Here is a 27943-nt window from a genome sequence, read left to right on the forward strand (position 1 = left end):
GTTAATGACAGGACAGGCATCTTATAATTTGCCCAAGCCCCTTCACTCTTAACAGATAGTGTGAATGTTTTAATTAAAGCTTTGACAGAGAAGTAGATCAGGACCACTGTATCATTTTCCTTTCATGGCATGCTTCAGCAAGCTGATGCAGATTGCTAGGTCGATGAGATACATCAATATTATAAGACACGCCATGTGTCAGGCCAAACACACTAAAGGCTGATGTTAAATTTTAACATAGGCCATGAATCACTCAAACTTATTCAGCCATCCAGAATGAATATAAAAAGTATGAGTAACAGGGTGGGTTTTTTTGGTTTGGTTTTATGTAAGAGGAAGGAAGATGAGGCACCTGAACAAAGGTTCATACGAGACAACTTTAACTCTGCTCATGTAGAAATGGTTCAGACATTTAGATCATGATGCAGAAAAATCTACGTTTGCATTTTACTGAAGACCTCACTATAGCTTTCCAAGAACTAAAATTTTGACAACTTGATCTGGAAGCAAGCCTGTTAAGACCATCAAGTCTTGTTAAAATAATCTGAATGTATATATATATTTTAAAAAAAAAAAAAACACCTTTTTAAAAAGTTGTCCCCTATATCTCCCAAAGAGAGAACAGGTAACGTTCAAATTGAATGCTATTTTACTCAGTTCTTCTCTTTTTGACCATTTATTGATATTGTTAGCTAAAGTTTCTTACAAAGGTGTTCAACTGTAAAATTATTTTGGGTTAGATCTCAACGACACAACTCAATCACTAAAATGATTGACTGCATTGAGTAGGCCTTGACTTTACTGGCAGTAACGAGGACTGTATGCCCTACAAATTGTAAGAAGTATTTACATCATCTTACATACTTTGGACAGTATGTTCTCATGATTCATCATGCTGTATCTGCCTTAATTTTTGCTGATTTTGTTTCTTTTATAGCTCACCTCTGTCTAGACCAACACACAACTCCTTATAAACACAAGCTTAATCATACCTAGACATGCAAGCTCAGCTGGGCAAGTAAGTGATGTTCTCTAATATTTCTCATCAGATTAACAGTTTCCCTTTCTATTTCAGTAGCATGGAAATATTTTATTCTCAGAAAAAAGCTTTATTTTTTCCTCCTTATTGTAGGATGTGAGTTGATGAAGTATCTGATGATGACATTCACTGCAGACTATTATTAAAAGTACTTGCTGCAATACGATTACTCATTCGCTTTCTGCACATTTTTGGTAAGCTCGTGGTACCTCAGAACTTGCATCTGTCACCAGGGACAGCACAGAAGCACTCACAAAGCTCTGCAGCTCTGCCAGAAGAGGAGGACCGTTTTTCGGCATCCTGAATAGCAGTAGCTCTATAGTGAAAGACCATTGTTCAAAAACAGTACAATCATCAGAGATGGTGGCACAGCAAAAGAAGCGCCGAGAGCATCGCAACCAGAGACGCAAGTAACAGGTCTATTCATAGCAGTGCTTTTCCCCAGGGGATGGCGTCTTGCGAGTGACTTCATTAACTGCTGACAGCAGACAGACTGCGCTGGGAGTGAAAGGGAAACACTCATCAGATGGCCCCAGCCACAACTGAGGAAACGCACAGAAGAGATAACTGGCAAGTGCGGTGCTTTCCTCACTGTTCAGAAGAGGTTAGACACATCCCTAAATTTAATGCTCTATTCCTTTCCTTTCGGTACAGCAATCTTCTTGTGTACAGACTTGCTCTTTGCACAAAGGGCGCCGCTGTCGATTCAACACACTCTCGGAAATTTCCCAGGCTGTGGAAGGTGGGGTCTGAATTCCAAATCGGTTGCTAATTGTAAGGAAAACCCCCAAATACCTTGGCATTTATTACTTTTAGTAGCTGGAAGACACCTACCAAACCTTGTTACCTGTCATTTCATGCCATGCTGTGTTTGACCTCTCGCACTGCACGTAATAAAACTTCCCTCGCTGTGTGGCCAGTTGGTGCCTCCAGCACATTTACTCACAGAAACGGGGTCACACAGCCCGAACAACCTATATCCTTAGAACCAGGGATCCCCACTCCCTCCACGAGCTTAAAAACACCCATCCCTGCAAACCAACCTTGAGGTGCCTGCAGGTGCTCTCCATACTTAAAGGATCATGCTAACAGCTAAACAGCTGATAGGTGCATCACAAGTTTTTCTACACACAATTACTTCCTACTTTGCTCCAGAAATATACGGAAAAACACATCACCTTACCTCCTCTTCCCCAGTACACTTGAGCAGACTCTCCGTCGTTGCAGCCGTCCTTGCACCACAACTCAGCTTTCCGCTGGATCTCTTTCTCCACATGGCAGCTGCCTTGCTCCTTGCCAGCCCTGCAGCCAAGCCTCCTTTTTTAAAAGCACACCACGTTCCGCTCTTTTTAACTTTGGTTTTCTCTGCAAATTCTCCAGGCTCACCAGGTGTCTGTGTTTCAAACATTAATACCTTGATTACTGACTTTCTTCAGCAGGTTTTCTAGTCTCCAAACCCTATCTCCTCTAGAAAGTTTAAAGAAAACTGGCCTAAAATGCCATTAGTCAAAAGTTCTATTCTTCCCAGAGGAAACACTAAGAGTCCTTCATAACCCAGCAGGCTATTTATAGGAATGGTGACAGTGTGTCTAAGCCCACAGTACGATGAACATGAGGCAGTCCACATGAGACATGATGATATAGGCTGTTCATACAATCAAAACTGGAATTCACATGCTGTACTTTAATAGTGATTTAAGCAATCACTTTCATTACTCACTTCAGAGGGGAAAAAAAAAAAAGCCCTTTTAGCACAGGGACACATAGCACAACATCACTGGAATAATTAAACCATTATTTTAAGGAGCAATGTTGAAGCTATTCAGATTTGTAAAAGTTTTTTATTCATTATAATCCTAATCCACTCTCTCTCTGCAATGCAGTGCTTCCACCTCTCACACTTGCTTTCTGCCCAGGTCACACACGCTTTCTGAAGGTGTTTCTTCCCCATAAACTGCATTGCATATTCATCTTAACAAACATAAAATTAGGTCCTTTGAGCTGAGTAGCAGAATACAATTAGTTTGGGATAAACAACAGATGAATCCCAGGCAAGCCCCAGCCCAAATCAGAGGTGACAGGGAGGCAGAATTACCTTTGGGTATGAGCATCAGTACCAGCCAGATTGCAAATCAGAGCAGCAAGGAGCTATAACACTTGCTCCTAAGGTCCTGAGTGGGAAGCTGAGCATAAAGAGCAGAAGCATCTTACCATATTCATCATTTCCCTGGGCAGGAGATGAAGAGCTGCAAGGAAAGGGAAGGCACACAGAAAGCAGGGAGGAGTGAGATGAGGATCTAATGTAAGGTTAAGCAAGCACTTAGTGGAGGATTGGAAAAACCTGAGAAGAGGCAGGGAAGGGGCATTACTCAGAGGAGGGCAGGGAGCTGCGGTACCTGGGATACCCTGCAGTGGCACAGGGGGGCCAGTAGCCCACTAGCCCCTTCCCCATGGCCGGGCTGCCCTGCTACAGGGGCAAAGGAGCCCAATGTAGACCCCATGGTCCTCAGTCCCAGCTGGGGACCCCCCACCACCAGTACTGCCACTTTCCCTCTACCTACAGCAATAAATAAAGCAACCACCCATCCCTGCATGACCCAAGTAGGAAGATAACCACCAACTCATACTCCACCCTCCCTCATCATGACCACCCCACCCTGCCTGGGGCACAGCCCTTTGGGCTGATGCACACAGCTGGGGAGGCAACGGGCCCCACACTCATTCTCCCTGTGCCACGAGTGCGTGGGGTGTGCTGCTGCAGAACAAATGTATTGTCCTCTCCCCCTCCCTGCCTTCCAAGCAATGAAATCCCTCAGCAAACCTGACTCTCCTTGTGCCTGCGGGTGAGCTGGTGGCACAGGTCCTGTGGCAGCTGCAGGGTCCCTCAGAGGGTGGGTGATATGGGGTGCTGCAGAGCACCCCCATAAAGTTCTGCCCCACTCCTGCTCCGCTTGGTGTGTCCCTGTCCTCAGATGGGACCAGCTGTGCTGCAATGCCACGCTCAAGCTGGACCATGCCTGGAGAGCAGACCCCAGGGAGGTACACTGCGGTGACTGCTGACTTCTTTAAAGTCCGTGTCACCCACGCCTGTGTCTGCTTTTTGACAGAAAGTTGCCTTGGGCCGGAGATGGCTCTGCATTCAATCCAGCCTGTGCTGGGGTGCGAAAGGACAGGCAATTCCCTCAATTAGAGCATCCAAGCTGCGGAGGTGTTTCAGAGGAGAGGGAGAAGGGGAACAAACAACAAGCAGGAGAGCTTGAGGGAGCCAGGCATGTGTCCAAAGTGGAATTGATAGGAGAGACAGTAAGGTCAGAGTAGGAGTAGTAGGTTGTACTGTAAGAGAAGAGTCCCTTAGGATTCGATGGAAAAACTAGCAGAGGACAAATTTTGCTTTCAAGGAACAGTAACATCTGTTGCCCCCTATAAACCCCCATCATAGCTTTTCATTGCTATGCCCTTGGAAGCTAATTAGGGCCTAAAGTTGTAAATCAGCAGTCGATTAGGAGGCCAGAAGCACCCGGAGAACATGGATGTGGAAAGACGCAGCAAGAAAGCCCACCGTGCTCCTCCAGCCAGGAGCCACATGGGGTGGGCAGCGCTTCCGCGGTCTTCCCTGCTTCTGGCCATCAGCTGCAGTTCATCAGATACAGCAAGTCATAAATCACCTTGGCAAACCGCGTCCGGCCCACGCGATCGCTGAGCAGTGTGCCTGTGATGTGCCGAAAGCCCGAGCTGCTCATGGTGGCCGAGGAGCGTGAGGTGAAGCTGAGGTGGGCGGTGGGTGAGACCCGGTGGGTCAGCAGCACTGGACATCTCCCCTGACCTCACACAAACCCAGCAGCCTAGCTCCACGTAACAGCTACTGATATGCATTTATATGTGTTTATATAATACGAATCGTAATGACTGTTCTCCTGGGCTTTCACCGTTAACCTGGGGCTAGGACTGTGACACATTGGGGAATTCTGTGAGGTGCCCCTGAAAATGGAATTTAAATGTCTACAGAATGACCATCTAACAATAATGGGCAAGAAAACTTCTCTACTGGACATCTGGGACATGGTCAGTACAGTGGAAAAGTACAATATACCATTATGCCAGTTTTAGCATAAAAGTACTGTTCATTTGTCAAAAGCTAGTGGACCAAAACCTGTAGATACCAGGTAATTTATTAGATCTGAGGGGGTTTTTGCTTGCTTTTAGTATTTTTTATTTACTTAAATAAGTGTAGTGTCTGCCTAAGTGCAGCTCGCCAAATCCTCCTTTCAGTAGAGTGTTTCTAGCTACACTTTTAGTACTTTATTCTTTCATTTCATTTTTTAATCTGATGACTCAAGGAGGATAGATGTGCAGACTCTGACCAGCCAGGATGCCAGACACACGCCGGGGAGGACAGAATAGCCTCATTCCTCATTAGTTTTCCTATGGGGCCGGAACACGCACAGCTCTGGTTGACAGTACATTGTTGTGGCACTTACCTTTTGTGCAGCAATTTAATAACGAGGTTGCTGCAAATGATAACCGTGAGCTTTGCTCGTCCCTCAGGTGGCATCTGCTTTCCCTTTTGGGGGGGAAACGTTACATAAACAATGAAGTGAGCCGAATTTAGACTTTGATACCTAGACTGGCCATCTGATAGGTGGGACTGAGTCAAGATGAAGGAAGCAATGGACATTAACAGAATTAGTATGATTAGCGGCTCTGGGGGAAATAATTTTTAAAGCTGTCTCACTAGCAGTACCTGAAAACGCATGTAAGGGGTTTTTTTGAATGATATAAAAAATTCACATAAAAAAAAGACAAATGAAAAATAGAGAAGGCTGGATTTTGCCTTTGTAAATGAGCTTTGCTTCTGCTCTTTGGTAAGGGGACTGCTAAGCACCGTGCTGGGGAGAAAGGCAGGCACCGTTCAGGGTCTGCCCCAGACGAAGTACAGCGTCATAAATTACTATTCAGAATGGAATCTAGTATTAAATATATGTAGCTTTATTCTATCAGTCATAAGCCTGAATGGAGTGAAGTGTGATGCAATGTTAATAGTCTCAAAGTTTTAATAAGGAAAATTTAGATCAGCCAAACTATAATTTTTATAATTATTAAAACATTTAACTATCGTACCATGCGGTGAACGATTACAGGTGTCATGTGGGACTGAATTCTTAGCAGACATCACAGATCATTTCAGTACAACCTTACAATTGCTTTTTTTAAACATTCGTAATGTAGTAAAATATCTGAAAAAGGCAGAAAGGGTTTTAGGCTGCATAAATGAACTATAACCTTCATTCATGTTTAAAAAATAAAAGACATTAAAGTGATGCGTAGTTACAGCAACGCTGACAAAACAGCTAAACTTCAAGCATACTATTTTCATAGTCAAATCAATTTCTGAAAAAGTTCACAATATAAAGGATATGCCGGTAAACCTTTTGTATTATTTACGCAAATTATCAAAAGAAATTAAGCATTGACAAACTTATCTGTAGTTCAGAATGAATTATGTTCTCTTTTGCAGTCAGCATCAGTATTTTACCAAGAAACTTGTTGGAACCACAGAGTAATTGTTTATAAACAAATTTTTAATTAATCAGTTGCATGTATTTTTTTGTATTCTTAGCTGCAAATGACAGTGATAATAGGAACAGAGCTAGAGTATGTGCAATGAAGCCTTTAACCACGCGTTGCACATTCAGGACGGACCTTTCAATTCAGAAAATGCTGAAAGCATTACCAGGCCCATTGTCCAAAACCTCTGCTAGACATATCATTTATCTCTATTGTGGTAATAAAGACATTCCTGGCATTCTGCTATTAAGAAACCAGAAGTAATATATTAGTTTTACTTTTCCTCTGCTACTTAAAAATGAACACATATGATAGAGCACATAGTTTAGAAGACTATGAAGATAGTATCCTATTGAATGACAGACTGTCTGGTTGATTTACATGAAATACCAAGTGCTCGTATGAGAAAAGGTTAAAATTAGATTGACGAGCAAATGTGCTACCAGACTGCTGGCTGACAAATGGCAAAGTTATGCCAACGTATTACTTATTCTGGAGGCGCCCGAGAAGCAAGCAGGAGGATAGTAATTCATGTGCTAGAATACATTCACGTTTAGCATAAACAAAGAGTCCTCAGGGTCTGCAACAGGAACATATTAGCTATATGTAATTTATGTCAACAAATAAGTCAGCGGAACAATTTCATTATTAGATATGGAATTTGAATGACTCGTGTTTTCTTAAGAGTGGGCTGCTCTACTGTCATTTAAATTAGTTCAGAATAATGCCCTGTTGAATAACGACATTGTTCTTCCAATAAGTTGACTATTGTGCTACATCCTCCTTCCTCCTACCAGTCACACAATGAAAATACAGATTAGTCATGTAGCTTTTCACAGTGGCTCTTAGATTATAGTCTGATTGCTTCTTGGTCTCTGTAAAGAGTCGTCTAGTTCAGCGGCGGTAACTCCTCTGTCTTTCCCCTTTCTTTTCAGCAAGCTCTGCTGAGATCCATGCAGTCAGCTATCCTGAAGCTCGTTCATTAAGGAGCGCGAACTAAGGAAAAATGTTAACTTGCCCAACTGAAGGTATTTTGGTTCTTAAAATTCAGCAGTGAACGCGCATCACAAAGCGGCCTTCGTGCTCTGGGCACTCAGCAGATCTGACAATAAAGTTCGATGAGAGATGGGTGCTAAAATCAATACATCAGAGATGCAGGACACTTCCGTAAGCGTTAGCTTTAATGATTGGTGGCTGGATAATGGAGATAATGAATAATAACCAGTCAGATGTGTCTCAATTTTGTCTATAAACTGGAAATTACTGACAGCCGCTACTTTTTTAACTCATCCTATACAGCTTAACTAGTTACTACTTAAAATTAAAAAAGCTGTTTATGAAGTGGACAACACAAAACTCTGTCTTTCTCCCTTTAGAGTTAATAGAAATTCTGCAGCTTACTCCTGTGGAATTACAGGTTGGCTTTAGAGTGAATTTTTCAATATGTGAACATGAATTAAATAGGAATTTACAGAGCAGACAATATGGGCTTGAACCTGCTCTTCATTGGAACAACTTTTTGACATTTTGTTAATATGAAACTACGCTAAAGCTTTAACAGACCCAAACCCATTTGCCAACCTGTTTCCTTAGGGAAAAGCGTTCTTACTTCCTTTCAACTCGCCATGACAGACAGCATGTTAGGGGAGGGAGCTAATTGTCCCCATTAGTCATCACCCTGTCAGGATGACTGGCAGTCAGTAGCCTTCAGGCTTGCTTGAAAAGCTAAAGCTAGTTAAGATCTTCTTAAGTCTGGACTGGAGAGACACCTCTAGGCCCGCTGCTCCTTGGTGACACCTGAAAAGCTGGTCCAATATTTTATGCCAGGTCTTTAATACGTCTGGTAGTTTCTTCTTCTTCCCAAACTACTGTCAAGTAACTGGGGGGGGGAGGAATTCAAGGTTTGACTCTTTCTAGCCTCCTCCCCCTACAATATTATTCTTGCAAGTGATTGATGACCAGGGATATGCAGAAACAATTTGTTACTATCTAAAATAATCCACCAGGGTGCAAAATAGCCTCTATAAAAAGAGTAGCCATTTCTGGAAAAATCTCTGCTTTTTAAAGCTATGATATATTGAATGGAATTTACCATCGCAGCCTTCACAAGTAGCTGTTGGAAGCAGTTATTAAAGCAGGTATTAGGCTAGATTCAGTTCTTGTGCAAACAGTTGTAGCTCCCGTGAGTATGATCACACTGACAGGCTGGTTTCAGTCCTTTAGGCAAGAGAGAGGCAAAAAAGTGAGAGACGCTAGCGGAGCATCTGCTAGTTAGATCAAAAAAAGTCTGTCTTGTTGGCAGAGCTATTGTCCTTCGGTCACACCAATCCTAATTTGAGTCCTGCTTGCAGCAGCATATAAAACCTGTGACAAACATAGTCATGCTGACATCGAGGTGGATGCCAAAAGTAGATAATCACAAGTACTCAAGACTGCAAAGAAAAAAACCCAAAACACCACCACAGAGAAGGAAAGATTTCAGGTCTGAAATTTGAAAAAAAAAAAAATAAAAATTAAATTTGTGGGTTTTTTCTCCTGAATCCTCATTCAATATAAAAAGCAATCCTCAAAAATTGCAAACACACGCCTGGATCGGATCCTTTTCCAGAAATTCAAGTCTGTGCCTGTGCGCTCTTTAGCCTAAGGCTAGGGTGTATGCAAAACAGAGAAATACTTTATATTTCCAGACTTACAGTATTTTTATTCATGACTGTCTATGAACTGTCCTATTTGTTCCGGTTCCTCTTTGGGTCTTTTATTGTGCCTGATACACCATTTTGGCCTGGTCCAGAAGTGATTCATCTAATTGCTTTAAGAGCGACAAAATCTCTGGCAGAGATTAACAAATGCTTCTTGTAGTCCACTCCTGAGAGCAAGATTGTGCAGGGCGGAGTCGCTGGGGCACCGACGATGCAGCATAAGGCCGAGCGTGCAGCAGAACCAGGGGTGAACGCAGCGGTTTGAAATGCGTAGGCAAGCTGATTCCCTTGACCAAAAGGGATGCTACAAAAAGCTTCTGAGACTTGAAGCACTAACATCCTCTGTGGGTTAATTTATTAATTAGATTCAAGCTGTATTATGGATAGAGACAAGGCAGCAAAAATAACTATTTCTGTTGTCCCCTCCTCCCACCTTCCCCATCTGTATTAGTAATCTAGACAGATACATAAGAAGTCATCTTTAATGACCACCGAAAGGTCGTCTTGAATGAATTTTGCAAAAATGATCAGCCTTTTCTATATCACCCCAACTACTTTGCATAGTATAGATCTTTCATTTAGCCACCAAGATACCAATTTATTTTCAGAGCTTTATTTACTTCCTGAAAAGGTATTTGTTTCTTTCACACTGTGTTTTGAATGAATATATTTTTATGTGTCTTGGCTCTTACAAAGATATAATAATAGTAATAATAAGGATGCTCCCAAGAGTATACACAAATAGATTGGCTTTGAGTTTATGGGAAAAAGGTTTCTCAGTCTGGTCTGGGTTGAATCTTTGCAGTCTGCTTGACTTCTCCAGAATTCCCTTGCTTTTTGGCTCCTCTTGTGTTCGTCTCTCGCATACGAGCTACTTGTCGATTTTCCCTGACCCCACCTGGAGCACTTGTGGGTTTGGTGATGTTGTGGTTTTGATTAGATTCATTTTTTCTTTTCTCCTTGCCTGCTGTGCAGTGAAGGCACCCTTACGCATTTCATTAACCAAAAGAAAATTACAGTTTTGGGTTTTTTTCCCCTCTGATAAAGACAACCCTCACATTATTAGAAACGTGGGCACTTGCATTGTATTCTGTAAAGGCAGGACGAGGTTTTGCTTTTAATAATAGGTAACTATAAATGCACCATAATTACATACTATGGATGGGAGTTCCCCTTTTTTGATTATTTCCGCTTATAATGAAGATGCCCTCTGGTGGCTGCGAGATAAGATGTTATCTGAGCTCTTGGATCGGAACGGTAGCAGTGGGACAGCTGGAGTGCGGGGGTCTCCCCAGTCTATCCCCCCGCCACTGCACTAGCAGCCAAGCGCCCTCTGAGCCCGGGGCTGTGCACCACTCACTCACGTATGTGAGTCCGGCTGAAAAAAGGACGGGTCCCAATGGCTAGGTTTGCTGATGAGCCCAGTGTTGCTTAGGAAATTAATTGCAGCCTTGAAACGGGGCAGCACCACGTGCTGCAGGGCTGATCAGATGATCACCATCTGGAATAGATGAGCTGTGCATACGCTTACTGTAATACACGCAATGCTACGGTTTGTCCTGAATTATTTTCCCAGAGATGACTGGCTAGTTTCATCTGCAAAATATTTTCAGGAGAGGAATTCCTGGAACTGCTTAATTCTATTTTTTTTTTTTAAAAAATAACTGAAATCTGGATTTTCAACACTTCAGTACAAATTTCACCCTAGAAAGGAGGGTAAAGCTTTGCTGTTTCTGGAGACACCACAGTGAAGATGGAGCTAGACCATTCTCTTAAATACAAATACAGTTTACTAAGGAAACAAAACCCAAGGGTTCCCACAGTCGTACGCAGTTACTTCCCTACCTCTGCCTTTGTTCAGTAACTTCTGTGGTTCAAGAGCTCACGGCACAGCGACTGCACCAGTGGCAATGGGCTCATTACCGTGTGCAGCCTGTGACTTGCCGAAGAGTTAGAGCCTCCTCCCCACTCACGTATGAACCCGCTGCCTCCTGACAGCTGGAACTTGTTGAACTATGGAAAGTGAGCAGAGCAGGGCTGAAGGAGGTCATGAACTTACGATACACGCAGCTGGTAAGTTCTGGAGCATTTTATTCCACCTAGCTACACTGGCCTCTCAAAGCTGTTTGAAACCTAGTTTTCATTCTGTTCTGGCAAAGCCAGCAACACTTGGAGCTCTCTGAACGCCCACTCCTCCGACTGCACTTGAATGATGTTTCTTGACACCAGGAAGACCCGGAGCATGTCCCCCCGTCCCTGCAGCCCCTGCCGTACGCCTCCCTCCCCTCTCCCAGGGCTGTAGCTGCCGGCGCACCAAGACCCAGCTCTGATCCGGCCCAGCTGCGCAACCTGGCCTCAGCCTGCTGAAAAAAAGCTGCGAAGAAGTCTGTGGCGAGGTTAAGAAAGGTAAAATTACAGAGGCAGAGCTGTTGGGACAGGATTGCCAGTAGCTTAAGGATTCAGGAGGGAAAGCAGCACCATGGAAAGTCAGGAAGCATCGGGACGGTTTGTTGGGGCAAGCCATCACTGCCAGGGGCACTGATGGAGCTTGGCAGAAGATGGAAATGCGGCAATGCTGAGGGTCTGCTCTAGTGAGCTACAGGGACAGACCCTTCCCCTCCTGCCCGACACCTTCCTGGCCCGCAAAGCCACCGCAGGTACCTTGCTGGGTGAGCGTACTCGTGCTTTGCCTGATGGCTTGGAAATCCCACCTTTCTTCTCTGTGGGACAGTCAACAAATAACTGCTTTATGCTCCTAGCTAGGTATAGTCTGCTTACAGATTCTTTGAGACTGGCTAAAGATACCTGAAAAAATGGATACAAAAGCGAGGCTATAACAAATACTTGTAAATACATTTTCATATTTTTCATGTTCACTGGAAGGCAAAAAAACCCCACCCAGATATTTTCTTATTGGTGGAAAAGTATTTCCCACTGGGAGAAGACTGAAGAACACAAAGGAAAAGTAATTTCCTATTTGTGCTTGCAAAAAGCTAAAACTATTTACCAAAACATCCTATTTACTAATAAAGTTTCTCTTGGCCTTTTTAAAAAACATTATTCTATTCCATTACCCTTAAGTGCTTCACAGATATTGCTTAAAAACATCAGCCCTGCGTGTGAATTTCAGGTGGGGAAAATATGGCGGAAAATTCCTACTGCAGAGGATTTCTTTAGGATGAGCAGAGTGTATAGGCAAAAATCATTTTCCAAATGTTTTTTCCCTTGGTAACATGAGCGTGCTAAGCTCTAAAACAATAAAGCTACCTAGAAGGCTGCCTGAGCAGGTTGATCTGAACACCTGTAGTGTGCATGTGGGAAGTCTTTAGGGTGCCACATACCTTCATTCTTTAAGTTCTCCAAAAATCTCTTTCTATCCCAGTGAAGCTGTCGAAAGAGATCACGTTATTCAGCTGAAGGGAGACCGAAGAAACACAGCAGAATTCAGACCAGCACTGATGTAAGTGCTGAGTGAGGAGATACTGTTGAAAAAGGCAAGATAAATTAAACAGTTAAAGCTTGCCTGTTGACAAGCTGTCCTTTCTTCTTGGATATGGAAAAAGCAATCCAGTAGTATTTTCCTGTGATATTTCTTCTTTCCTACAGAAATGGGCCGCACGGGTTTCTCAGATGGTAGATGCAGTTAGAGCTGTCCTGAAAAGGAAAGACTGACTCATTCCGCACGCAGGCTTTTACACGCTCCCTCTGGTCACCACACTGTAAATCTGTGCTGTTCTGACATCAGCTTGGCTTTTCTTAGTAGCTGGAGGAGAAGTTGCCAGACAGAATAGGTTTTGTATATCCTAACCCTTATTCTGGATAGAAGTAACGGACCAAGCCTGAAAGCCAAAAGCCTCAGATTTGTTTGGGTTAATCAATGCCAGAATTTGTTGGCTAGAGAATCATACAGATGATCTTTCACAGTTGAAAGAGTACGTCAGTGCTGCAAACGTTCGGAAGGTAACAGCACACGTGTCTTAAACGCCACCAAATAACACGCTGGCTTTCACAGTAAGACGCGGCAGGACAGGACAGGATTGCGTGTCTTATTCCAACGCATGTGAAAGTTTGCAAATAATTTTAGAGTGGTTGATCAAAGCAAAAGGAACAAGTGCAGTGAAGTGTGCACGGGAGGAGTAGGAGTACAAACTCATAGAAATATTCTGGCACATAAAATGCATTTCTCACATGACGTTTCTGCAGAAAGCGAGGTGACACAGTTTTAGTCAATCACCAAGTTTGTCTGGTACGGTGGAAGTACCGCAGCATAAATTAAAGCTAGAAGAGGAGAGTAAACCAGCAATTTTTTTTTTTTTTTCCCCTGAGATAACCTGACAAAGAGTCCCAGGAAAATGCTTTAGACTACTCTGACTTACTCTCCAAATATTGTAGCCCGATATATGCAGAGAGTCATGCAGAGCTCAGCTGATCAACAGTACTTTGTTACACTGCTGTTAATGCATTGCTTGCACTTGTCTTGCACTTGCCTACTTTAGTTAATTCACAAAATAGAGGAAGATAAAAAGATTTTGTTCAGCGCATAAAGAAAAGCTACTTTCTAATCACTAACAACCAACAAACAATAGGGTCCATGCATAATCTTGCACAAAACATTTATATCAGTATAAAATCATCCTACATGAAAATGATGCTTATTGATATTTTTTTGAGAGGTAAAAAATGTTATGAACAGCATGTTTGCAAGTAGGCTTCAAAACAGGTTGTATGCGAGAGGATGGAGTCAACATTTGAACAAGCCAGTTAGTAATAAATATGAGTTTTATTATATATAATAAAAGTATATTACATAAAGACATTGCATTATTGCAGATTGCCTGATAGAAATGATACACACAACCTTATTATACCAGGTAAAAGGCACTAATCTGAAAGCATTCATTCTTATCAAATATATTTGGAGTTACAGTAAGAGAGCTAAGTTTATCATAGGGCTAATTAGAAAAGCAAATAGATAGCAAAAAGTCTTTCCAACCTACATTATTCTGAGTCTACTACATACAGCCTTTGTGAGGTAGTATTCATACTTAATTCAGAAAGACTGCTTATTAATCTGAGATTAATTCAGTATGGTAGTGAACAAGAATAACGTAACAAAACCCTTTAAAAGTTTTCTGTATTCGTCTTCTCATCCATGGCATTTTAGACAGGCAACACACTAGGCCAGTATTTAAATTACCACAAAATGGTTCGATGGCATATTTTCAGTTACAGGAGTCTAAATGTGTTTAGTAGCACACAGTGTGAGGGTTTTTTTCTCTTCATTAATAGCAACAGCCATCAAGGATGTCTTTATTGCATAAGCTAATGTAAATCATGTTTCCTAACCTTTAGGTGAGTCCCTGTCGCCAGCTCCACTGCAAACTCATTTATCCTCAGTATCTTGCGACCAAAAGCTCAGGCTGCGCACTGCCTGCAGCGCGACCCCGGCTAACCCACCCCGCAGGCCACCCGGCCCGTCGCAGGGCTGGAGGAGTCCTTGGGATACATCAAAACCAGGCGTATGATGTAACGGACTGTCTCTCCCAAGTGGGAGAGGGCTCTCCAGGGCGGTGCAGCCTGCGGCGCGTGAGCCTCCCCTTTGCCTATCCAGCACCGGTGGCAAGGCGAGGAGCCCGCTGGATCACCCAGCCACAGGGCGCACCCTGGGGCGCCCAAGACTAGGTCAGAGCCCCTCTCCTGCCGTACGCGGCGATGCAAAGCTACGTTGAGGACTGCGTGATTGGAAAAGCATTTGGCTGAGGAGACACAATAGTTGATATTTTACTCTACGTCTTTGCCAAGCCTTACATCGGGCAGAGCACTCCTCTGTCTGATACACACCATCGGCGGTGGTGATCTTGCCACAAGGGTAATAAAATCCGAGATTATCTTTAGAGAAATGAAATGTTGAAAGATTGCAGCTGGAAGGCGAACACTTGGGATAATTTTTAATTCCTGTGAATTCTCACCTCTGCTCTCCAGAGCTGGGTATGCCAGCCACCACCACTGCACTGGGAAGGCAAAAGGACTTGGAGGCAGCAATCCAAGGTTATGAACTACCAAAGTGACCCTCCACCTCCGCCCTTACCTCTTGCATTTACGAGTGCAGCATGCAGGCCTGGTTATGCACAGCTCTCAGCGTGGGCTGGCGCACAGAGCAACAGAGTTCTTGCATTCAAATCAGGTATTTCATCAGGTATTTCTCATCCGTCTTTTCCTGTTTTGTCTGAAAGAATAGGTGACTTCGTAATGTGGTTTGAAAGAGTTAAAATTTGATTTTAATGAAAGATAGAGGAGGGAAAAACCCAGACTGTAAAGCAGAAAGCAACTCCGAGCACTTAAAAATAAACGCAAAGGTTTCACCATAACCTGTTTGGGTTTTCCCCTCAACAAAGGAGCGGCTGAAGGAAAAAAGCGATGCACTTTCAGTTTTTTGGATCTTTTTTATTCAAAAGTTTTCAAAGAAATAAAACAGAAAAAAGCTAACAATCTAATCAAATTTACAGTTCAAAAATGTCTTTTGGCGTTTAACAACAAGTCCTAGGAAACAAAACTACAGAGTTATCTTGAACCGGACAAATAAGTTACCACTGGCAAGTTTGTGGCACTAGTAAAACAAAAATAAAAAATTAACTCTCTTGATCATATAGATATCTCTATGAAAATCTTTTTTTTTCAATCTGTACAAAAGGTCTTTCTTCATAAATTAATTTTTTATAATTTAATGGCTGTCTACTATGTGATGTTTAAGTAACTGATTATTTCTTTATGTACAGAGGTTAAATTTCCCAAATCTTACCCAGACAATGAGTATGGCACTTAGTTCAGACATTTCTGGCAGCAGCTCTTCCCTCCCTCTAACACAGCTATCATACTGCAGTTTTAATTAACGCAAAAATATCAAGTAGTGAGAGATCCAGGTTTGGAAAGTTACCAGATACAGGCAAGGTGCTGCAGGAAGTCTGGACTTTTACAAAGCAGTAATATTCCAGGGAGCATAGAACCAATAATACCACAACTTTTTAAAAAAAGAAAAAACAAAAACACATCTCTTATGACTATGTATTTCACTAGAATCTACACTTCTCAGAGCAGCAATTTACTTTTGAAACTATGAAATGTCACCGACATCTATACTCCAATACTCACACAAAATTTAAAAACTAAAAAATACTTGAAAGAAACAACTGCTTAGCCCTAGCTCCCGAGCTAGGATGATTTGGTCTGTGGAAACAGGGAGGGCCAGCAACCTGTCCCAATACAAAAGGAAATAAACTTTGAGGTAGATAACTGATCATATACAGCTGACCAGAGAAGTACACAGTTTTGGAAGACAACTTAATTTATCATTCGATTTAAAACATATGCAATTGTAATAAAGAGCTTTAGTAGCAGTGAATTATCTAATATGTGAAGTACAAATAACTGTGTATTTATGAATCAGGAATTTCATAGTTTCAAAATTGGTTTTCTTTACACTTAACACTTGTAGTGATGATGTAAAGTGTGGCACTGCTTGGATCCAAGTCTTCCTTCATGCTTTTGTGTCCATACATCAATTAAAATTATAAAACCTAAATGCAAATGTACAAAAAAGGCACATTCTCCTAACCGCAAACTGGTCCGGCAAAAATAAAGAGTACAGAAGACGTAATGCTGAGACAAATCAGAATTATTGGTTACTGGCTCTTTGTTCTTTGGTAAAGTTACCTTTTAAAAGTGCCAAGTCTTTTTATTTACCTACTATAGAGAGCTAGTACCCAATCAATTATGCTTCCACTTACATCTCAGCGTATGTTTGAAAACGAGTCCTTTAGCTTTTGCCATTTTGCTGTAATAGCAATTTTTCGGTTTGCTAAGTCTCAGCACAATCCTCATCCTAAAGCACTATCATTAGTATAAAGGAAGGACAAAAACATTCGGTGATATCCCCACCCCAAACTCCCTACCCTACCTATGCTAAAACTAGAACATCAAGTTAGTTTCTGAAAAAAAGGCAAAAAAAAAAAAAAAATTTTACATTGCATCATACAGCAGAGTTCCTAAATCATTCAAACTACCAGAGGGAACTATTGGCATATGGCCTTACAAACAATTTATCCTATTAAAATTTCCCCAGTCAGAAAATGTGTTTCACACAAAACATTTTTTTGCCCCTCTTGCATTTCACTACCTTACATATTATGTGAAAAAATCATTAAAAACACTTACTACACATTAAAAAAGCCAAATTTTCAGCAATTTTTATTGACTACCTTTAAAAGCCCTATGCTGCTGTTTTACAAGGCATAATAGACCAGCTCATTTGGTCAAAGCATTCTACACCATTAGTTTGGACTACTTACTGAAACAGCTACAGCATTGAAAGATTTAAGGCAAATTGGAATTTATAGAAAAGGATAAGACACTTCACACTACATTAAAAGAAAAACAGAAAGCTAAAAGACCAGACACTATAACTGCAACACTGCACTAAAGCAACACTCACACACTGCAAGCACAGAACATCGTCTTAGATGTTTTACTATTTTAAACTTCAGAAAATCCATTTCATACAATTAAAAAAAAAAAAAAGAAACAAAATAAAAATAAACCAAAACACAAATTCTGTCATGCACGTGAATAAGTCTTCGTGGTCATCTGTGCATACCCAGAAATTTGAATTTTTTTTTTTTGCGTCATAACACTTGATAAAAATTTTTTTTTTTACTAAAATAAACCTGTTCATGGGAACAGCTACTAGATGAATTTAAGGTTTTTCTTATGCACCTTATAGAACTTATAGCAAAAATAGTTTTAGTTGATTTCATTATAAATAACATTTTCAAGAACCTGTGCAAAACTATCAATAATTCCTAAAGCACAATTGATCAGTAAAATCCATGATTGTTTCAGCCTTTGCACCCTTCTCCAGGCCAGGTCAACACTGGACATCTGCAACACAGAAAAGGTCAGAGCTAGAGCAGAGTTACAATTGCGTGGGGTTTTTCTAATGTAGCTGTCCTTAAACCTAAATCATTTCCTGTTTTAGACGGCTGTGAGAAGACTAAGTGCATCTGGGTACACACGTGAGGAGTAAGAGAGGCAGCACTAGAGGTGCTCAGCCCTCCCCAGGACAAGGCTCTCTGCCAGGATCCAGCCTGGACTGTATTTCCCCCTCTAACACCCGTTCGGCACGCAGAGTTCCCGCTGGGGAGCTGTGAGACTGCGTTCAAAGCCATTTCCTTCTTGGTTGTTTTGTTATTGCTGTTTCCTTTTAATTGACCAAAAGCGGTTGGGCGTGTGAGCTTATTCCTGCGGCATCTCCGAGGTTTTTGATCTCTGGAAAAGGAACACGACTTTCTTTTGGTGCAGCCTCAGGGAGACTCTGTACAAGTTGTAACAGCCAACGCAGAGACAGCTACTGTGCCCCCACGATGGTTAATACTTAACAGCAATTCGGGGCTCACTAAATTTGACGGAAAACTTCTCAATTTACTATATTGGCTTATTTTGCCACATGGGTTTAAAAAAGTACCCAGCTAATGAAAAAAGTTTAGACAATTTTTGAATTTCTCTAGGCAAGACAAAGTCTGGTATTTTAAGGTTTGTACATTTATAGGTGTATATATAATCATAAGAGGGGGTTTTTTTTTCAAGGGTCTTTGACTATTTTCACATAGTAGCAACTTTTTTAAAAGAAGCTATAAAGTTATTAAATGTAGCCATGAAAGGAAAGACGTGTGTATTTCTGATTGACTGCATCCACTTGTGCAAACATGCTAGTTGTCATTTACATCTTATTTATGGCAATACAGATACTGACTTTTAATAGGACATTCCCAAAAGTGCTGCATGTGCATTTAGAAAGAAGTTTCAATTTGACAACAGCAACAAAGCCACAACAATTAAGAAACCACAGCGTTCCCGGTATTTAGGGCAAGAAATAACTGTCAATCCCCTCCCCTTCACCTGTCTGAAAAATGACAAGTACCAACACGTTCCAGGGACAGAAATACCAAATGCCATACTCTGAGGCTGAAATCAGCTGAGTAATATTAACCTTCCCCATGTGCCCACCGCCAGAGCTGACACAGATTTCACTGCCTCCCACTGCATATAAATACAGGTAGCGGTACTTCTCTGACGAACAAAATAGAAGGAGGATTGGCTTACAGCAAACGCACAGAGCTGCTCACAGGGCTCGGTATTCTACACAGAGCCTTCATTATAAAATGTGTCTCAAATGGCAACACATCTCATCCTTCCAGCAGACTAAAGGCTGCTCCCTCCTGCCCGGCCCAGCCTACGGGAAAGATGCTGACAGGCTGGGAGAGAAAGGCAGGACGGGGAGATGACATGTAGGATTACGCTTTGCTGCCTGCCACAGATCTCTAGTGGTAAGGAGGTTTTACATGCCCATGGGGAAGCCTTAAGGCAAAAGAAATAATTATTTGAAAAGCGGTTAACACCAGCCAATAGCCTTGGCATAGGAAACACGCAGGAGCCATGATTTTAACACTAGGAGATTGGTAACAAGAAGAGTCTGTGGCTTTGCTTTCTCCCTGCCCTGGATGCAAATCAAGGATGTGGGCTTCCTCTAGATGCCGGCGTTTGGCCAGACTACGATAATAAACACAGGTCATATGTTGTGCTATGCAGACTGTGCCATCTGTTGAATGTGCAAACTTTCCCCATTGGTTTGTTTCTATCTTTACATTCTTGAACATATAAGAAGTTGTTATGCCAATAATGGGGATGAGAGCAGTGACAGCTGACCTGCAAAATCACAGGTAACGGCAAAATGTGTGTACTGTTAGATCTATATATTTTAGAGAGAATATCACACAATTAGAAGTTCCTTACACATAACCGGTTATGATTTTTGCATATCTAATAAATGCCGTAAGAGCTGTAGAAAAACCCTTCTAAGCCGGCCTCGAGCACATCATTGCAGCTGAACAGAATTTTTCAGTATGAGGTCTTACAAAATCTGATTTAAAAAAAATGATGTAGTCAAGTTCCCTGGTTTACAAAAAAGCTGGGATAAAGATGAGTTAATGAACAGCTAAATTCCAGAATTTTAAAACATGGGAGGATGGAGAAGGGGATGCTTAGTGCAAACAATATTTTCAGGATGGCAATCTACAGAAAGCAGAAATTTTGCATGGAAGGAGTTTGGGTAAGCTAATGATTGGTAAGTAAAGAAAGGCCATGCAAGCAAAACCAGAGGAAACCTGGAGTAGGAAAGTAAACCAACTCTGGAATTACAGCTAAGCTAAGACGTGGATTAAAAATTCTGGACCAAACTGCTTTTTCCTAGAATAAAGGATGAGCAGGAAAGTCTTCAGGACAAAGGGTCAGCAAGGATTTCTATCAGACCACCCCCTGCCTGTGGCCGTTGAGCCAGTCACAAAGCTGCTTCCAAATCTCACATGTACCACAGAACCAGAGGATATTATACGTATAAATACAGTTCCCTTTAGCATTGTGATTCTAGTATTTTTGCACTAATTCATTGTTATTCTTGTACACAGCATGCTGCCAAGATGAAGAAATTAAAATACAACATAATCCAGTTATGGTCTAGATAAATTATTAATACACTATTACTCGTAATTCATTAACTCACTTCTGGAACCTTTGCTTCCTTTCCTGGCTTCTAACCCTGGCCAAGCTCAAATTAACTTCACTGCCTGTCCCCAGATACTATCAGTGTTATTTATATGATATATATATATAGTTTAAAAATTCAATACAGAGTACTGTAAGTTATGAAACAAAATATCTTTGGATTCACATCTTTCCCATGACAGGATGAGCCCCTACCTCACAGTTACTTATTTTGCTGATACGTATATGGAGAATGGTCACTGGACGTCTCTACTGTAACCTGTTGTTGACCACTGGCTTCCTGCAAATAAAATGGAAGACAAGACATGAGACACAAAATCAGGCAGCATCAACTGCAATCTGTATCTCCATGCAACACACACAATTAATAGTCTTCAAATCTAAAGTCTTGTTCCTATTGGAAGTCAGGTTTCACAAAACACAAAGGTCATCTGAGCTATGCTCATAGAGAAGACTGCTCCAAGTACTGCACTGCTACAAGTACATGTCGGTCTTTGTTATAATACTGGTTATTAGTTGAGAATGACGACACTTTATAGTTTTAATATACTTTGTATTCACAGTACATTCACAGTTACAATGTTAGGCCTTAGATGGTAGTTTTGCTGGGTGGGGGGGTGGGGGAAATCTAGTATCACATTCATGTCTCTTATCTCTGGTCTTTTACAAAATATACCGACCTCAACAGGAACCGCTGCTGTCTGGACATGTGTATATTGGGGTATGTAGGCTCCTTGCATAGCTGTTGTGGCTGGCATGTACTGGAAAGACAGAGAGTCCATTAAGTTGAGTTAAAGCCCAATGTAATTTTAAGAGTATTCAAAATAACTATCATGATACTATTTTACAGATATTGGCTGTTTCCCTAAAGCAATGTACATGAGAGAAAGTCTTTTCTGTCTGAAATCAACAGGCTTTTCTGAAAAGTGAGATATCTGTCCTTCTCTGTTAATCCTGATCATCATCTTTTTTTCTATCTGCTCAGAAAAGAAGGGTCTTTCAGTTTAGAAGCTAGCCTGCATCTCTTCTTCTGGTTTAGTATCTGTTCCACACTTTGTATTACTTTCTGCAACTCTGATCTCCTGAAGAGCAAAACCAACTGTTTTTTCTTTTTCGGTACAACTCTGGAGTTATCTCCTTTCATTTGCTTTGATCTATTTTATTTACTCATTTCCAATTTCTGATCAGCTAAGAGACTGAATAAAAACTGCTGAATATGATTAAAAAATGGAGACAGTTCTTAATATTTTATTGGATGAAAGACTACTTAAAGGATTACATTTTTCCTACATACAGGCTGCACATGCATACTGTGATCTACACACAGTGTTTTCTACTTGTGTAAGTTCTATTTTGTATTAAATTGCTACATACTGTTCCAGTACTGCCTAATGAAAGATGACTCATCTGCTGTGTCAGAGGGCTTATCATAGATGCAGGCTGTAGTGACATGGTGTGGTCCATGGAGGGAGTCAGTACAGCACCCTATTAAAACAGAAAGAAAGAAATGGTTGCGGCATCACTCAGATTTTAATTACATTTTTGATTTCAGAGTCTAAGTACGGGCTGTCCTTCAAGGGGATATACCACAAGAACTCTCCTTAATCCCAGGCACTGACTCAGGACGTAGGTCTGGGCCATTCTGATTATTCTACTCGAGCAGATGTGTTTTGCACAGTTTGGTAATGGGGTAAACACTGCATTGACTTCCTATTGGACACACAGCTGATGTACAATGCACTTGGGACACCTGCTGAAAACACTTTGTAAAATGTGAGTTTAGACGGACGCTACCTTTAAAAGAAAAATTTGCACATGTTACCAGGTATAGATTCACTTAGCTGAAGCTTTGGAATTTCAGGCTTTAGGAAGAAACGGTTGCCTCATCTTTAGGAATGGAGGCTTTGGAGGAACGTTTGTGTTAGGGGAATTCTACCTGTCACATGCGACATTCACACAACAGACCAAGCTGCCCTAATTAATGGCTGGTTTCATTAGCACACACATTTTATAAGAGTGGCTTAGCAATGCTGTGTAAAAGATTGATTCTTTGTCTAAACACTAGCTACTCTGATGACCCTTCTACCACTCCTGTACCATTCTGTTAACTTCATAAAAAGTATATGTATAATTTTTAAACACTTGAGATTGCTAATACAGAGGGCACACTCATAAGGTTTTCAGAGTTATCTGAAATGGAGGGTTATCAACAAATTTCCAATCATGTTCTGTAAAAACACATTTCCAAATACTTTGTATGACTTATGCTTGCAGAAGTGTTGATTAAAACTGATGGAGCCTCAAAACTAACGGAAATAATTGCAGTGTACTGACAGCCAGTATTTTGAATCAATAACTAATCCTTAAAAAGAAGAAAAAAAATCCTACAGAGTATAGTTGGAAAAACAACCATGTGATCAGTGTAGATGAAATGAGTCACAGGCACATCAAACACTAAAAGAATTTCCTGTCTGTAGACTGCAGGCTTCTCTGCAAAGCAAATGAGCAAGACAGCACCAGTCTTTGCACAGCCCAAAACTTCAGGAATCTAGATCTTTATGTTCAACTTTGAAATCTCCATCTTGTATACCTGTGAGACTAATACACATTATAGCATTGTAACATATTAACTTGTGTCTTTCACAGCGCAAAACCCAGCACTTTTTTATGAAGGTCTGTGTTGATAGAAAAGTTAAAAGCCAGTTGTGTGTGTGTGTTTAACATCAAAAATCACAAATACAACAACAATTAAGTGTGTGAGAGAGTGTTCTGGTTCAGTATCGTCTTCTCTGCACGCACAAGAAGAAAATGTTCTGCCAAGAAGATTTACATTCTATAATCTGCATGGAGAGGTTAATTAAAGTCAAGACAATATCCTTTCTATATCTGGAAACAGACTTGTTTGTTAACTCCAGGAGTGCATATATTAACGTGCCTGTTATTATTTGTAATGCTCATCTCAAGAAACCTAATAACTCTCAGATATAATGGTACTTAATTGACGAATGACATAGATAAGAAGCAAAATATCATGGGAGAGTATAGATTAAAATGCCTGACAGTTTGGTACAGATGCCACAGCCAGAAGTGTATGGAGACGAGCATTACTCATGAGCGGTGAAGCCAGAACAAGCTATGCAGGTTTTCTCAAGTGAGTGCCCATAATGTCATTTATATCACTACATCCATCTGTCTCTCACAAATTATCCAGTCTGAACTATTCTAGACCCATTCTAAAACCTTGGATCTTCAATTCCAGCTCCTGGTAGGTAAATAGTATGTAAAACATTGGTATTTGCAAAGTGCTTCTCATTTAAATAAAAAAAAAAAAAAAGTAAGTTTCCTCAGGATGCTGACTTGGTAACTCTAATTGTCCTCATCATCTTGATACCTTGAAGGCAACTTTCTTTTTTTCCTAATAAAATGATGCCCCAATTCAGGTTACTATCTTTGTTTCTCTTTTCATTTTGACCCATGACTTAATCATGATGTAATTGTCAGAACTCTGGAAGTAATTGGGCAGGAATTGACCTATTTCCTGTTGCTTAAAGTATGTAAAGTGTTTATACAGTCAGTAACACAACAGAGAAGCATATAAACTTACTGCGTGCTGCATTATATATGGTTGAGGCTGCATCCAAGAAGGACTCTGAACCTAGAAGAAAATTAGTATTTTATTTTTTTCATTTTAGTCATTCTTTTCCTGAATATTCCAACTGAGATATAGTAGTAATTTAATAAATCATGTTAACAAACCCCCTCCCTTACATATTCACTTTCTAATGCAATTAGTCACTCTGTGGAGCAACACTGATTTCTCTGAAAAGTGTATGCATTGTACCTGTAAATCAGAAACAAGATTTGGAGACAATATACCACATACACCTTTCAGAACAGTATACCATGTTTTTAGTGCAGGTCTCAGAAATGTTATCAAGTACACTGAAAGAGTTCAAATAGATGCACAAGAGATTTCTGCTGTGTTGAAAAAGGAGGCACTTTCTGTGTTTGAAATTCCTTTGGGGAAAAGTAATCGGGATCTCAGTAGGTAGAGCATCATTTGCCTTCTAGTGTGACTGGAATAAAATAAATTATTGAATTTTCACGAAGGAAAAAGAAAACAGAAATTCTGCTGGAATCTTGTTCCAGGAACAAGAAGATTTATGAGAACTCTTCTTCTCCAAGACATTGCGGTTTATTATTCCCAAAGCACAGGAAGAGGAGAAGGTTCTGATGAGCATTCCTGCTATTGCAACTAGCATGTTTGCTCTCCAAAAACACCGACTACACAAATACTTAAATTGAGGCAGGATGCCTAACTTTACATGACAAGGTAATTTAAAAAGTTTAAAAGGTAAACTAATAGATTACGTGGTTACATCTGAGTTAAAAAGAGCTGGTTGCAACAGCTCTTTGAAAAAGAGTGCTGCAAGAAATACTAAAGGTAAGAATGGAAACATTTCCTCCCCACCTCCTGTAGCTGTGTAGGATAAGGCAGGATTCTGACCTGCACCGCACACGCAGAACTGACTCACCACTGCTGCCGGACATTTAAAGCCCCTTAAACAGCTCTTACCATCATTCCCAGAGTCCTGTGAACAGGACAGGTAGACAGACAGTCCTGAAAAAATCCAGGTGAGGTATTTTCTGCAAGATGGAAATATTTCTTCCCTCCTTTTGGTACTGATTTTCAGATTAGAGTTTTGGGGTTTTTTTCTTTTTTCAATCAGAGAAAGAGCAAACAGGAGGTCAAAAATGGAAAACACTTGAACCCTCCCTATCCTCAGGCAAAAGCTTAATAGCAAAAATACTGGTACAGCCTGACTAAAGCTTTGGCTAATCTACTCATAGCATGATAGTAACTTGCTTAGTACTGTCATTTGGGTATACACGAGTTGCAGAAACAAACACTAGCCAAAACTTTACTAAACTTGTTTATCTTTACTAAGAATAAACCTAGGAACAGGTTATACCATACCTCAAAGAAAAAAAAAAATAAATCACGCTCTCCTGATACGTCCTGTTGTGTGGATGACAGAATGCTGCAGGTTTCAGTGAGAAGGGATCAGTAACAAAGATGTGACTAATGCTCAAATTGTGAAACTCTTCTGGCCACGAACCTCCTTCCTCCCCAGTACAGAATACTTGACTTTAACTTTCAATTCCTATTACCGTGGCACTTTAAGCATAATGATATTAATAGCTCCATGCACAATAAATTAAGCGCCATGCCATGTATATTGAAATACTGGTAACAACATTTTTAGAAACATACAGTATTGGGGCCTGCCTATCTCAATGAGCCCAGAAAAGCAATACTGTATTCCTAAGAAGTATGTTTCCATGCCAACTTCCAACTTTTACTTGGATTCTGAATATCTGACAATCTTATATTGATAAATCATTTATATTTTAATAAAGAATAGCAGCTAATTCTACTGGAATATTTTTCTGGGTAAGAACTTGCTGTAATTTTTGAGATATTGTTGTACAAAGTAGAATGATTCAATATACTGAAAAATTAATATAAAATTAATCCAGCTGCCCTTTACCCCAGAATACACTGTTTTATCTCCTACATAACACTTTGCTCGCACAAGAAGGCATTAGATCTCCAAACTAGTATTAGACAATTCTTCCTCATTCTTCTCACTTGGAATGGGAGAGTACATGGAAATTTCTGCAAGGGAATACTGACCAAATGGCACACAGTGCCTCTGTTAGCCTTCTACATAGCCTTCTATATTCATTTTCACCCAGAGTAAGCTAGAAAACTCAGCACATCTCACTCACTAAAAACCAAACAGCGTCTTCTCCTTCCCCTGATATATAGAGGTAAGGATCTTCCAAATTTAATTGTTTTGGTTATGTACGACCTGAATCACTGATGTTGTGTTAAACAGTAAAATGCCAAAATAGCTGATCATTTAGCTTACACTGGGATAATAGGCATGTCTCAAGTAGTAATTACAGAGCATCTATCTGAGACTGCCATACTAGTTGCATGAAAGGCAAGTTGCTTGTAAACCGAAACATACGATGCCCTAAAATTGAGCATTCCTAGGAGATTTACCATCAAAGTACAAAAATTGTTCCATATAATTTCTCAACATGTTGAACTGTTTGTCAGTGTCCCTTAGTGGAGACTCAAGATGACACCTATCAAAATTCCTTTTCAAGAAGCTTTGGATTGGGGTCTAAGAACAAAAAGTGTGCATGATTAATGTTTTAATTTCGTGTTCAGAATAACTTTTGGGTTAGAAACACAGTTCTAAACTATTATCACTGAATTTGAATGCTAATGTAATTTGAACTCTAAACTCTTTTTCAAATTTCCTTCTCTAATGTGAAGCAAGTTTCTGTGCCCTTCTTAATACAACCATGTAACATATTATTATTGGGCTTTTTTTTTTTTTTCTTTTTTCACTGAAAATGCCTGGAGAAAAGTTCAAAAAGCATGGAGAAATATCTTTGAAATAGAATTTAACTAAATCATGAAGGTTTTAAATAAAGAATAATTACTTTAAAGATCTATTATTGACATCGAAAGAACTTGACCATGAGAAAATGAAAAATCATACATGAAATGCAGAAGTGGCTACAATTACCTTAGCCATCAGCACAAGTTAGAGACTTTGTTTTGCAAGACACCACGTATCTCATTAAATTGCTGTGCTTCCTGAAACAAACACACTTTTAGTTTTTAAGGCTTTCATTTTCATGCTGTACAGCACGAAGAGGCCACTCCATTAAAATGAAGCATTATTGGAGAATTCATAAAACCAGATGTAACAATTGATAAATTAACATAAGCTCCAATGAACCATTTTAGCTCTTAAGTTCTAAATACAAACCTGGTATGTAGAAACCGGAGAAGGAATATATGGCATAGAAGTCTGGGTGATCATTCTGTTTGCTGTAATACTGTAGGGTGACGGATAAAATCTAGAAAAGGCAGAAATATTTATTAAATGCCAGTTCTGTGCATCTTTCACAATGCAAACATTTTTTTTCTTAGTGTGCCATT

The 27943-nt window shown here is 40.5% G+C and overlaps 1 protein-coding gene across 7 annotated transcripts in view; it reads right to left on the reverse strand.

Annotated features, from left to right (window-relative positions):
• Nucleotides 1-17815: 17815 nt before the first annotated feature.
• RBMS1 (RNA binding motif single stranded interacting protein 1) overlaps nucleotides 17816-27943 on the reverse strand; it is a 144525-nt gene continuing 134397 nt past the window's right edge. For all 7 annotated transcript variants that reach the window (XM_054829750.1, XM_054829751.1, XM_054829754.1 and 4 more), the window contains exons 9-14: nucleotides 27771-27861; nucleotides 24521-24571; nucleotides 22291-22401; nucleotides 21597-21677; nucleotides 21112-21196; nucleotides 17816-18237 (exon numbers count right to left, since the gene is read on the reverse strand). In XM_054829750.1, coding sequence (XP_054685725.1) covers nucleotides 21119-21196; nucleotides 21597-21677; nucleotides 22291-22401; nucleotides 24521-24571; nucleotides 27771-27861 — 412 coding nt within the window. In that variant the 3' untranslated portion in view covers nucleotides 17816-18237; nucleotides 21112-21118. The remainder of the gene's footprint in view (nucleotides 18238-21111; nucleotides 21197-21596; nucleotides 21678-22290; nucleotides 22402-24520; nucleotides 24572-27770; nucleotides 27862-27943) is intronic.

This window comes from Grus americana, chromosome 6, assembly GCF_028858705.1.
Source record: "Grus americana isolate bGruAme1 chromosome 6, bGruAme1.mat, whole genome shotgun sequence".
Taxonomy (NCBI): domain Eukaryota; kingdom Metazoa; phylum Chordata; class Aves; order Gruiformes; family Gruidae; genus Grus; species Grus americana.